The 14,563-nt window shown below is 38.3% G+C and overlaps 1 protein-coding gene across 4 annotated transcripts in view; it reads right to left on the reverse strand.

The window, feature by feature from the left end:
* arap1 (ArfGAP with RhoGAP domain, ankyrin repeat and PH domain 1) overlaps positions 1-14,563 on the reverse strand; it is a 53,152-nt gene that overhangs the window by 20,378 nt on the left and 18,211 nt on the right. For all 4 annotated transcript variants that reach the window (XM_088427560.1, XM_088427559.1, XM_088427558.1 and 1 more), the window contains 11 exons: positions 14,138-14,301; positions 12,708-12,796; positions 12,549-12,631; positions 11,967-12,119; positions 10,914-10,983; positions 10,681-10,801; positions 10,376-10,560; positions 10,103-10,209; positions 9,153-9,352; positions 8,787-8,872; positions 5,801-5,983 (listed from right to left, as the gene is read on the reverse strand). In XM_088427560.1, coding sequence (XP_088283686.1) covers positions 5,801-5,983; positions 8,787-8,872; positions 9,153-9,352; positions 10,103-10,209; positions 10,376-10,560; positions 10,681-10,801; positions 10,914-10,983; positions 11,967-12,119; positions 12,549-12,631; positions 12,708-12,796; positions 14,138-14,301 — 1,441 coding nt within the window. The remainder of the gene's footprint in view (positions 1-5,800; positions 5,984-8,786; positions 8,873-9,152; positions 9,353-10,102; positions 10,210-10,375; positions 10,561-10,680; positions 10,802-10,913; positions 10,984-11,966; positions 12,120-12,548; positions 12,632-12,707; positions 12,797-14,137; positions 14,302-14,563) is intronic.

The raw sequence follows: 14,563 nt of genomic DNA on the forward strand, positions 1-14,563 counted from the left end.
CAAACACAATAATCCTAAATTGCAAAGCTTCTAGCCACACAAAACAGACAGACATTCTAATCTGAAAACACACAAGCGTACATTATAATAACAGCTGCTGAGTGATGATAACCAAGCCTCTGAAATTTATGTGATTCAGTTAAATTAAGCTCAATCAGCCCCTCAAATCAGCCCCTGGACATTAATGTGATTGCTTGAATGCTGAATGTAGGTTAGTGTTACACATCAATGGCTTGTGAGAGCAGAGATCCGATTAGTGAAAAGTACAACGAGGAAATGGGTTGTTTGGCTGTGTGAATTCAGATGCCCTCAAACATCTGGTGCCTCTGAAAGAAAATGAAGGGAATAAGACACGCACACACAGACGCACATAGAAGCAGGAAAGATGGGGCGGGAATCCAAGAATCTTAGTCAACTTCCCTAGAGAGAGAAGAGTGATTTTATCTGGGTGTGTCTACAATCACACAGCTCCATCTGGCTGCTTGAATAAGAGAAGGGGGGAAAACTAAGAGAAAGAAGAAAGACAAATACTGAGAAAAGAAGATGAAAGCCTAAAATTCAATAATTAATCAGACGCTACTTGTGTTGAAAGTAAACGTGATGCCCACAGACCCTCAAACCCAGCACGCACAGTCTGATCCTTTTTGCACACCATCATAGACTCACCCACATTTCTAAATGGGTCCAGATAATAATTCCATTTGAGGAAAACTATTCTTTTTTCCATAAATGTCCACCATTACCCCTTACAGACAAAAAACAAGGGCCACAAGACAAAATAACAAAGGAGACAAACACAAAGACAGAAGTTAAAAGTCTATCTTCCTGTACAGATTAAAATACCATATTAGGCAAAAATTAATCTGTGTAAGAGAGCTGAAAAGATAATGGCTCATGATTCAAATGAGTGAAAGTGCGCTGTGCAACTTACCTCCAAGTCTCCATAACCCACTCACGTGCTAGAATACCAGTGAAGCATATTACAGAAATGTACGGTACTATGGACAAAATTAGATAACCCAACAGAATCTAAGAAGATCCATTCTCAGGGTTCTAAGACATTTGACTTTGTTCAATCATGTGACCTAATGTGTGTGTTCCACTCCCATCCTATAAGAGGGAGTAATGCACATTACAAATTTGACAGCAACTTGTAAATACAGCAACTGTTTTTAAATATGTCAAACTCTATTCACAGGCTTACAGTATATATGAATAGGCTGCTGTGTTTAAGACAGAGGGCAGCCATATTACGTTGCCATCATTACTGGAAACATTTGATATTTTTTCCAATGGAAACATTACCGTAATGAAAGAACGTTATAAATAAAACATATATTGCTCATTAGCATTGTTATCATTGGCAGTTTTATGGTATGATCCTTGTACGGAATAATGTTCTGTATCATGAATTGTGATTGGCAGAGGTTATATTTACATTTTGTCGCCAATTTGGTCTCAATGGAGTTTGTTTTCATTCAATGTTGGATAATTCTGATAATAGGATGCAGGAAAATCTCTGAGGAGCACTTGGACATACCTCATAAGGGAAATTTTTAACTTGCATTCTTAACAACGAAATATAATAAAGTACAGTACTTTTTTGCATGGGCTTTTTGGTACCATCCATACGCCACATGGTGACATTTTCACAGTAAGAAACAAAATAATGTGACACCATGGAGACATCAATCTATTCAATATAGGCGGGTTTAGTGATTGTCAACGCCAGGCTTCACTTTCCGGTAGCAGAATTGCTAGTCTACCCATTTCTAGGTCTGTGACTCTACTGTAGTGAATGAGTGGCCAAATCAACAATCATTTAGGGGCCAAAAACTACAACAAAAAATATCTATAAATCAGTATATTCCTCACATTGTCAATCAACAGGGAAAATTCACCTCTTATTTTTGCTAAAACCCCTAATAGTTAAGGTATACCTAATTCTGGGGCTGGCAGACAGCTAACAGCTAGTGTGGGGACAGTGCTGACTGTGCTTGGCCTGGCTACCAAAATGCCTGAGGGATAAAAATATTGAATTTGTCACACATACAATGCACAGGAGAAATTATTCTCTGAATTCACACCACCTCTGACGACCAGAGGTTCATGACATCAGGAGACAAAAGTTTAAAAACAAACAAAAAAAAAAAACAAAAACAAAAAAAACAAGGTGGGGACACAGGGGGTTGACTGATGAGCTGCCGGTAGCAGGATAAGAGGATGCCAACAGGATATGGCTCATTACCCCTGATCAACTGGGCCATTGCCACACTTGCCCAAATGCCCACAAAAAAAAAAAAAAAAAACCACACACACACACACACACACACACAACTGAATTCCACTATCAGCACACAACCAAACTGGTTTGGTAGTATATTGCTAAGGAAAAAGCTGATCAACAAATATACAGTAGGACAAAACACACTGTAACTTCTCACTTTGTGAGGTGATGGAGGTATTAAGATTTAAGGGGCCTGTATCGTGTTATATTGAAGTTTCTACCGTTAACTATAGATTATGAGTATGCATATCATATTTGGCAAAATGGTGACTAATTTTTTTTAAATGAAATATGACTTATTTTCTAAAGAGTTTTGTTAAATTATTAGGTATTATATTACTTCTTGATAATTTACTTTGTATTTTAGTAACTGTACAGCACTTTGGTCAGCCTTTGAGGTTGTTTTTAAATGCTTGCTTTTAAATGCTATTTACAAAAATAAACTTTGACTTGATAGCCCCTTTCATGACAGTGTCCTAGGGCAGCGCTGACTGCTACCAGAATGCAGATGTGTATTTAGTCTGCATGGGTGGAACTCATTAGTGACATGACAAAGGGAGGACCACGTCTTTTTCTCTCATCAGACAGAGCTGGTCCTAAGAGTGCAGCAATGAGCAGGAATGCTCAGAGATGTATTCTAACATGGTTAAAACCTTAAAACAGTTTAATTTGCATGATACAGGCCCTTTAGGTTCGATTGGTATTATAGGAGAGCTGTTGAATTATTTATTATTAGTTATTTAACTAAAAATGACAGCAGTAAAACAAGGGGATACTATTTTCTGTAGTAAAAGGTTAATATTTTGTTAGTAAAAAAGTAAATATTTCTTTGATAACTAACTTATTTATCATATTGAATTAATACCTTTAAAAACAGATTTTGTCACTTTCTGTCAAGTGCAAATGACATCACGCGAACACAGGGCTCAGGTAACAACTAACGGTAGTTCAGCTTTCAAACATCATATGACCAAAGCAAGAAAACAAGTGAGCCGTTAGTGGTCATTATCTGAGCTTTGAGCATTTGGGATGTCATTTTCAATCAACAGGATTTATAGGTATTAATTGTACAGCAAAAATATTTTTTCTAAAATTAATTATCGATAGAAAATATTTTTGCTGCAGAAAATGGCTAAATATGTTTAGCTTCCCTTTTGACATATGACAACTGTTTAACCAAGACAGCTTCAGCAATATTACATAATTCTTAAATATGGTGTCAATTTACTGTTTAACAAAGGCAGCTTCTGCATTCTTTGGCAAATAATGTGCTGATATGGGCCGAAATCCCATTTGAGAATATCAAACAGAGAGGACTTCAACAACCTTTACAAAGTTTTAAACAAATGCAACAAAAGATACACTGTAATATGAGAAGTTGTGTGTCTCGACTGAAAAGAATAAGCACATACAGTCCTGTATTAGGACTTTACTTGCCAGATTGTACCTGTCTAAAAAGTGTGTCACAGTTACAGTATATGCAACTTGTCATTTTGGACTGATTAATTCATGACAACAGAAAGTTGACTGGTGGAGAGAACAGAAAACTCAAGAAGAGATTGTGAAGCAGACTGAAACTGAATGAAAGAGACACACAATGATCTCTATTGACAGAAAGGCCAAGAACGCACACACGTAAAATACAAAATATGCACATTAACATACATGTTGACGTATGTCAACCCACTCCAATAAACTATGTATGCACAATGGCTGTAATGAAGTACACAGTAGTCCCCAAACAAACACAAGAAGCTCAAATGTTGCCAGAGATCCAAAGTCCACTGACACAGATTCCTGTGCAAACACAGGCTTCCAACACTCAGTAAAACTCAATCACTTTTTAAAAATCCTAGTCCAGACAAAAACACATGAAGATTTGACATATGGTACTTTCCTGACGACACACATCAGCAAGGAACTGAATCTTACCTACTGGCTTCCTCACAGTGATTCTTGTAAAGGTGTTACTTGACAAAATCCACTAAAGAAAAAGAAGTACTTTGCTTTGCTAAAGTTTGAGGCTAACTTGGAGGATCAGTAGACATTTGCAAGCAGTTAAATGGACCAGAAGTACAAGAGAAACTTTCTTTGGCAGTAATAGCCCAGCAAATGAAGAGCATAGGAGGAGGAGGAGGAGAAGAGAAAACAAGGCGGGGTTACAGCACATTCCAGCTCGAGCAGTGAGTAGTGATGTCACATTCGAGAAAGGCAGAAAAACAAGGAGAAAGGAAGCTGAGATGTGGGAGTAAAAAGGCAGCGCCAGATGAAATGGGCTGTGGGCTTTACTTTTAAGATTTCTAAGGAGCTGCAGATGTTTTGCTTGACCCCTAACACAGTGCCTTAGAGCACCCATGGTCACAGAGACTCCTCACAGAGGCCTCTGGATTCCATTAGGCCGAGCGTTGTAACAAAAACAGAAAATTCAAGCTCTCAAATGGCAGTGAGCAAGACAAACAGCTTAAAAATAAAAACAGGAAAAATTAAGCAGTAGTTAAGCAAAATTACCAAATGGGGGTAGCAGGGAAAAAAAATTAAAACTTTAAAAATTATTTTTGTCCCAAACACATGCATGCCCGCAGACATCGGAGTTTGGGGGGGGGGGGGGGGGGGGGGGGGTACCCAATGTCAGGTGGTAAATGTGAGTCACTCACAAACCCACAGAGAGCAGTTGACATTGTTTGTGGTTAAGTGGGTTAAACTGCAAATGATGGAACCAGCTGGGTCACAAAAATTACTCTTCTAGTGAGTGTTAATATTGCCAAAACTGCAACAATTAATCACCAGTCTGATGACAATAATGTACACTTTTGTCCATGCCCAAGCAACCAATCAGCAATTGTTTTACATCTTTATATATACAGTTAAAAATGGGTAAGCACTTGTGATTCATAAGCAAAATCAGGTTTAGCTATGAATTTGAGGCAAATATATGGACACTATTAAAACAATCTTAATAGGCAAGTGTTCTCTACATTTCAGACTTAATGCAGTCGGCTTTTCTCATCAAGTCATCCACAGGGACTTTAACAGAGGACACATAAAAGCAGTCCTTGCAGTGAGCATAATATATATACAGTATATATACAGTATATATATATATATATATATATATATATATATATATATATATATATATATATATATATATATATATATATATATATATATATATATATATATATATATATATATATACACACACACACACACACAGTTAATACTACACAGAAATAATTCTGTCACAAATGTGAGCCTCCAAGAACAAACATGCTTCAGGCAACACTGAATTAGGGTGTTGACTCCAACATAATTATGGGTGTAATGTACATTAAGTCAAAATGATGAGACAGTGGTCAACATGTAAATCCTTCCACTGTTATTAACGATGCCTGGCTTACATGATCCATTGAGTAAATCCACCATATAGCTTTACCATGTTAGGTCAAGCAATGCACACGTTCATCTTTAGATACAAAAGTCAATGAATTAAGAAGGAAAAGTGGAACCTACGTTATTCAGCTCTTTCTGGTTCCCGTATAAAGGATGGTACTTCCTATATTTGCCATGGCGGTACTTATTAGTGATGAAACGGCGCCGGTCATCACTGCAGCTTGAGGGCAACAGAGCTTCACTAGGTGGGATGTTTGCTGCCCAGAAAGTGTTAACACGGTTGTTACCAAGCAAGAGGAATACCTGCACGGATATGAAACAGGTACAATAATTTGACACTGAGTGAATCAACAGTGGTTAAAATATGTAGGTCTCCTGTTACCACACATTTATTAGTAGTTTATCCATAACATACAGTAGATTACATCAATGTATTGAGACATCAGGGACTACACTTACAGGAGGTAAAAATAAATCCCCCCCTCCTTTTTTTTTTTAGCTACACAACCCCTGGCCAAAAAAAAAAAAAGGATACAAATGGATAAAAATCATTATTTATTCAACATGCCACTGTTCTAACTTAAAAAAAAAGAAACACACTCACACACACACACAATAATCAAGAAGGAAAATTGTTGTTGTCAGTCACAATTTGTATTATACCCGTATCTATATTTAGTGCAAATAGAGGAAATGTGGAGTCCCTTGCTTCTGTGGAAAACATCTCTTCAGAACATGTTTGATAGCAGGAAACCACAATTCCCACATTGCACCCAAATCCAAACGCATAATCTTTCATACTCCATTCATTTAGAAAAAAAAAAAAAAACATTTCAAGGCAGACCTGCCATATTCATCCAAACAGAAGGGAGTTACTTAACAAATGTTGAATTTATATGCTGCTGTGTTTTTCTTGCCTCAATGCCCGTTTATTAGTGTACAGGTCAAAAGAAATATATCAAGCCAATTGCAGCAACAATTGTTATTGATCTGCATGACAATAAAACATAATAGAAAGAATAGATGGTCAAGATGGTCAAGTTAAAAAAAAAAAAAAATAGAAGTATATTACCAAATAATATATGAACATAAACGCCTTGGTGGGCTTTTATTTTTGTTGTTCCCGGCAGCATGTTGCGGCGTAACGACTTGACTAGTCTTTCTACTGCAACTGAGGGTCCCGACTTCCAATATAACCAATACAACGTGGTACTGAAATCACCTTCAATTGACAATTTAGTGCACAAACAAATTACTTCATTATGCTGATATTGACATACTGAACATGTTGCTAATCTTTACTGGTTCTGCCACAGTTGTGGCTAGCATGAATTCATTCTTTTAACAAACCGTGTTGAATCAAATGTGCTGTTTCAAGAGGTACAGTAAATGAATCTTTTGGATCAAAATCTATGGGGAGAAGTTTGTAATAGCGCAGTATTATCAACACCGATGAAAAATTGTGTAGTACTGATGATTGGGGTTGAGGCTCCCTTACAAGAATGGCTTTCATTTGATTTTTCTGTATGTAAATTCAATTTCCTTTAGGTGGTTTCTTACAATTCTGTTTGGCTTTTCTGTACATAAATCCCATTGCATTTAAGCGGTTTCTTTGAGTTCAGTAACAAATGTTCATTTCAGTTTCCACCTGTTTGTAACTCATATGTTCTGTAGGGCATTTTCTATTTTAAAAGCATATTACTTTAGGTTTTTTATCTTGACACTTTGAGGCTTTATTGGGCTTTCGAGACACTTCCCCTTTTACAACTCTCAGTTGTTTGTACTTAGAATTTAGACAGCTGTTTTTAGTGTTTCTTAAAGCCAGAAGTGTGGCATATTGAATTAAAGTTGATTTAGGGAACATATGAAATTCAACCCCCTCTGAGGACCCTCACCTAATCGTGATGGAGGGGTTTGCGTGTCCCAATGATCCGAGGCGCTAAGTTCTCTGGGTTTTTATATCCCTGGTAGGGTCACCCATGGCAAACAGGTCATAGGTGAGGGACCAGACTAAGCATGGACCATGAACCCCATGTTCAAACGTAAGGGTCTTCGCATGTGCACTTGGCACCAGGAAACTCCAGGCTGCAGTTCGATGATTGACTTTGTGCTTGTATCATCGGATTAGCGGCCACGTGTTTTAGACACTTGGTGAAGAGAGGAGCAAAGCTGTCAACTGATCACCACTTGACGGTGTGTTGGCTCTGATGGTGGGGAAGGATGCCGGTCAGACATGGCAGACCCAAACGTATTGTGAGGGTCTGTTGGTAACAGCCAAAATGAGTTTCCTCCGCAGGGTGTCCTGGCTCTCGATAAGAGATAGGGTGAGAAGTTTGGTCATCCAAGAGGGACTCAGTATCGAGTCGCTGCTCCTCCGCATTGACAGGAGCCAGTTTAGGTGGTTCGGGCATCTGGTTACGATGCCTCCTGGATGCCTCCATGATGAGATGTTCCAGGTATGTCCCACCAGGAGGAGGCCCCGGGGACGACCCAGGACATGGTGGAGACACTATGTCTGTTGTCTGGCCTAGGAACACCTGGGGATCCCCCCAAAGCAGCTGGACAAAGTGGCTGGGGAGAGGGAAGTCTGGGCTTCCCTACTGAGGCTGCTGCCCCCGCGACCCAACCCCAGATAGATAAAAGGATGGATGGATAAACCCAATATATATATATATATATATATATATATATATATATATATATATATATATATATATATATATATATATATATAAAACATTTATTGGATTGAAACATTTATTTATATCTTATTGAAATTTATCGTGGGTTTTTAAAATGAATAACTATCTAAAACATTACACATTGTCCCTTTAAGATTGTCCAGCATATCTTGTTTAGATTAATACTTGTGTTTTAAAAAGAGGAAGTGGTGAAAGCCAACTCTCCATTTGAACGAACTGATTAAACTAAAGAGTGTTTAAATACTGTTCTACATTTAGTATGTCTATTAATTGTAGTTTTAGCCTTTTGTCATCATGATTTGATCAACTGTGATTCACTGATTTCCTGACCCATTGGAAAATAATTATCCTAAGGAATAAAATTCACATCAAACGAAACTGTCCCAGATTATGTGGGTGCATACCTGTATAAGCTCCTCAGTCCAAACCTTCCTGTCCATTTTCAGACTCCGAACCTTCGAGATGTTAGGTCCCAGTCCTCTGTGTTCTCCTGAAACACATGTGCACATCAAACACACACATACCTACTTTGAAGGAAACCCACGTGTTCTGTGACACAACCATGAAATACTGCAGTTGGCTATAGCTCTTAGATCAAGAGGCAAGTGTTTTTTTCACACTTCCTCACATTCATCTTACATTCGCTTCTCACATCAAAAAACTATACATTCCTGGCTGTAAACACATTCATAAAAACACTCAAACCATCTGTACACCAAACGTCTCTATAATTACATAAAGATGTTATTCTTTGATAACATGACGCAAACCTGCACATCGCTTGCAGATCACAACACACAAGTTGATGGATGCCCATTCCGGCTTGGGGGAGCTGCAATCGGCACAGGAACTGTTGCTCGGCTCCGCCCATATTCGATCAGCAACCTCGCTATTGGACAAGGCCTCACCTATGGCATCTCTCATTGCGTCCACCCATAGATCTTTTAGTTGCTCTGACTCTGCTATGAAACTGCGAACAGAGACAAACAAACTTCGAAGTGTTACTGCTGCCATGACAGCATCAGTGGAAGATATCAATTAATTGGAACTAAAGAAAGCAAGTGTAGCCTTTGCTATGTGAATCCCCTCTCAGAAGTGACTCTCATTCTGTTGTTTTCTTGCTAAATATATAGGAGTTGAAAACTGGGATGCAGAAGGATACAAATAGACAGTACTTCTTCTTTTCAGTCCAACAGCATGATGTCTTTTCTCTGTGCTTAAAATACTTACATGCAAAAAAATCATTCATGCAAAAAAAATTATTATTATATACTCAAAATGAAACCTATTCTGAGGACAGTGTTGTGGACAAACTATAATGAAAGCAAGCTTCGTTATATCATTCATTTAAGAATGAAAAGCCAAACAAAAATATACTGTGCATATAACAAGGCAAAGTTTCCACATCCTGTCAAGCTGAGTCTTTGCACAGCAGGCGGTAAAAAGTCGGCCAGATCCATCTCTCTCTCTCACACACAAACACACAAAAGATCTCCTTGAACACACTACAAAAATGGCCAGTTGAGGGAACTTAGTGGCAATTATCATGAACTAACAAGCGCAGATCCGAGTACTAACACAAGTGAGCAACTAGTGTATATACAAAATGATTTACTGGCAACATACTAATCGTGCTGTTTAATTTAAAATACAAACTAAAATACAAGTCGAGTTTGAAAAAGGAGGGTTCAGGTACTTGATTTGGGCACAACTACAATACCTGAAAATGCGGTAAGGTGTCGTGAGATCAAAGCTACGGCGATCTGTGACTTTAACATTTCCCACATTCATCTCAATTAATGTGATGCCTACTCCAATACGATAGTCCTAGAGAGAGGAAATACAAATAGTTACAAATTGTTTGTCAGTGTTAAGATACCCTTTACATACATACTGATTACAATAAAAATAAATTCAGAAAAAAGTGCTGCACTTCATACTGTATATAAAACGAGCTAGTTATGTAACAAGAAAATAAATGAAAGATACGCACCTCCATGTTTTTATAGAGAAAAACCTTATCTGAAGCCACAACCGTATAAAGTTTGGAGCGGAGACCTTTGAGCTCCAAATAGCCTTTAAATTCTGGAGTTAAGGGTGAACCAGAGTTTAATATAGTGCGTCCCTGGCGCCCTCTGGTGCAATCCTGAAGCAGATTCACCCATTCGTTTCTCTCAGCTGGATGCACAAGCAGAGGAAAAAAGAAAAAGACACGCACACAGACTAAATAAATTACATTTTACCATGCACTATTTTTGTAAAAAAAAAAAACACACAGTTCAAGAACAGAAGACAAACCGTCACTTTCAGCCTTGAAGATGAACGTGCGATTGTTGGTGACGACCTCAAACTTCAGCTCTCCGACAGTTGCCACATTAGTTATGGATGCTGTCGAAATGATTCCCTTAGAATACACTTGCTGTAACAGATAGCAGCCACAACGGCTTTACCATATCAAAACGAGCATAACAAAGATAGGGCAGTGTCAAAGTGTACCAGTTGTAAAGATGGATGCATGTTTGGGTTGTTACCTTATCATTGTCAAAATATCTCAGGTAGTCAACATCCAGCTTAACCCATCGCCTCTGATAATAAAGGGCCCTGTGTAGAAGGATACACACAGAAGCAAACACTGAGACTGGAGTATTGTGATAACTATAAAAGAAATGAAATATGTACAGTATTTTTTGTAGAGGTGTATTCTTTTTCTTTCCAATTCAAATAGGGGAATAGTATACACAATGTGAGAAAAATATTAAAGACACATTCTGTGGTAGGGATTGGGCTTAAATCTGAATTATTTCCAAGATTCCAAGACTACTACTCCTTCTACTGTCGGCTTTTCCCTTCAGGGGTCGGCACAGCGAATCAATTCCCTCGACCTAAACCTCTTCTTCTTTCACTTATAAACCTCCTCTTTGGTCTTTATCTAGACCTCCTACCTTGACATGCAAAATTCAGCATCCTTCAACCTATCTCTTCTTCGGACATGTCCGAACCATCTCAGTCTGGCCTAATGACTTTTGACCTATCAAATCCTCTTCTAGATAATGATATAAAAACAAAAAGCTCCCAATAGACAGAAGAACAGAACAATTTTAGGGAAAAGACTGAATTGCATTTTTTCTGATATATATTGTAATTTCAAATCAATTCAAGATTTTCTTCAAATCAAGTTTTGTTAAAGTGTGCATTACAAATACAGTAGTCACATTTCAAGCATGGCAGAGAATGGCGTCATACCATCAACACCACAAGCCACAAATGGTAGACCAACTCCACATTTTCACATCCTGCATGTGTAATGGCCTAGTGTCTTAATATTCAGTGTGTCCAAAGAGTTGTGTTTGTACATGCATCAATATAATGTGGCTCTCCATGTTTTTAGTATCCATACTGTGCAGAAAGCAGTTTTGCAAATTCAAGGTGCAGAATTAGTCTATTTCAGTCAATCATAAGTTGCCGCTGCCAACAATTCTTCTTGGTGATAAATGTTATTTGGCGTTCGTTAACTAAGCGATAAGTTGATTGATCTTTTTAAAAGAAGGTAAATATCGCAGTTGTTTGTAGAGTACATGTCATACCCCTGAGGTGGATTCTTGTCGAGCCAGCCCATCTTGATGACAGCGGCGAGCTGGGAGCCGTCTTCCTTAGGGAGTGACGCCAGTCTGCCAGTGTTCGGCAGAAAGATGCTGCCTTGCAGGCTGCTGAGGCCTCGTTCCTCCCAAACACTAGGACTGCAAGAATGAACAGAATTAACCACCGACAACACAACACAACACAACACAAACCAAAACAAGAATGACGCCTACAGTAAGCATTATCCCTAAAATAAAACATGCATTTCTCTTCTTCGGTGTAGTTGAGATACAAGTTTTTCCTGTCGGCCAATTACACACACACACACACACACTGTAATCAAATTCATTTACCCTTCACTCCCTGTATACTGAGACAAACAGGAGAATAAAAACATTCATGGAACAAATATTTAGACAGTTATGGCATATAAAGGAATGTAACTGCATTCATAAAAACAACTTCACATCTGGGGCCAGTATGTAGTGAATTACCGAGGCCAGTCATGTCAAGTTTGTCCTTGTTTGTGACAAACAGGTCAAGTGCATGTCTTTAGGCATGTGTAAATGTTGTCTATTATGACTTACTCATCCTCATCTAATAGCTCGTCGTCACTGCATAAAGAACTGTACCGCCCCTTAGGTTTCAGAGGCACTTGCAGGGACATTTCCTGAAGGATGAGACTGTTGTCATTCATAAAGGTATACATGAATATAATTTATACAAAAGCTGTTAAAACCTCATACCCTGTCTAAAAGGTTCACTGAAGGAACACTGGCATAAGATGTGTCTGCTTCTTCATAGTCATCTGAATCAGTGTCTGGTGGGCATAATGCTGAAATAGGTAGACAATTAGAATACAAGTAGGTTTGAAACACCAAAATTGCATACATTTTTTTGCAGAATCACAAAAGGCTTTTAAATTAAAAAAAAAAAAAAAAAAAAACATAAATGCAGATATAATGTTGCTCAACAACACATTTATTGTTGTAAATGAAAGAAACTGAGGTGGAACGATTAATCAATTGATAACAAATCTTTACTATTGATAATCAATGAATCATTTTGTTACCATTTTTTCATTCGAAATTCTCCAAACACTCGGAATTTCAGTATATTTCAGGAAATTCAATATTATCAGAGTTCCGTCATTCTCCATGAAAGCAGACTGGTGATCAATGTGCTGAATCAAAATAAAGCCATCCATCCATTTTCTTTTGCCGCTTATCCTCACTAATGCTACTGGCCAGCTGGTGCCTATACCAGCCATCTTTGGACAATAGGCAGCGCACACCCTGGACTGGTTGCCAGACAATTGCAGGACACACAAAGACAAACAACCATCCACACTCAAAATCACACCTAAGGGCAATTCCGTGTGTCCAATACACCTGCCGTGAATGTTTTTGCAACGTGGGAGGAAACGGAAGTGCCCGGAGAAGACTCATGCCAGCACAGGGAAAAATTGCAAAATCCACACAAGAAGGCTAGGGCGAGCTGTAATTGAACTGGGACTTCTGAACTGTGAGGTACACATGCTAAACAGTGCTCAAAATAAATCATTTGCTTTTATTTCTGGAAAGCAATGATCAACAGTTTCTGACCTTACAAACAAAACCAGTAGCGGAATCATATTGAATGTATTTATTTTCTGTAGTCAGCTTGAAATTATGCAATGTTTTTGAATAAAGGTATGTAAATTAAAACTTTTTTTTTTGTTTCATGACAAAATCAACAGAGTTATCTATTATCAATACATTCACTACCAGCAGAGTTCAAATGCATCTTTGACGTCTATGGTCGTCAATGGCAGTGAAGTAGTTATATCATTGGATGAGTATAATCATTAACTGCCATTGATGTCTCTAGACATTGAAGATACATTAGCCTGGGAAGACAGTGAATAAGATTCATTCATTCAGCCACCATTGACTGCTGTAGTCATCAATGACAATGAATGAGTTCATATTATGGCTAGTTGCAGCCCAAGAAGTAGAATAAATTGATAAATTACACTGGGATAATTCCAGTTGCAGAGTCTGTAGCACGAAACTTTTGGTGCAGGTCCTAAGAACAGACATTTTTTTTTTTTTTTTACAAGTCATGTAAACAATTATCTTGTGCAGAATTTTGAATAATCATGATTTATTGGAGGGTACTCAAGAACTCTACTTACTAGTCTGAGGAGGAGGTTGGGGTGCTCCTTTAGCAGCCAGGGCTACTTGCGCAGCAGCTTGGCTTGACTTTTGTATGACTTCTTGAGTTTGAGAAGTCATGATGCGAGGTGGAACCTTTGGGGTTTGGTCTTGAAGAAGCTCATCAGTCTTGCTAGAAGCAGGGCTGGAGGACAAAGGAAAACAGGAGTGATCACCAGGAGATTGGGGAGCAGATGAGTTCTCCAGGATCACAGTGTCGGGAGGTCGAGTGAAAATGGCCCATAGACGGCTAAGTCTATACATGTTCTGTTGGAAAGAATCCTTTCAACAAAATGTTCTAACTCCACTCAATCCACTGAAGGATAAAATATGACTGGGCCTTGTTTACATGCACTAAAAAAAAAAAAAAGTCTTCTAAGGCAATGGCAAATGCTGGTAAGACAACT

This window comes from Hippichthys cyanospilos, chromosome 11 (genome assembly GCF_059441005.1).
Source record: "Hippichthys cyanospilos isolate Australia breed blue-spotted pipefish chromosome 11, RoL_Hcya_1.0, whole genome shotgun sequence".
Classification (NCBI taxonomy): Eukaryota; Metazoa; Chordata; class Actinopteri; order Syngnathiformes; family Syngnathidae; genus Hippichthys; species Hippichthys cyanospilos.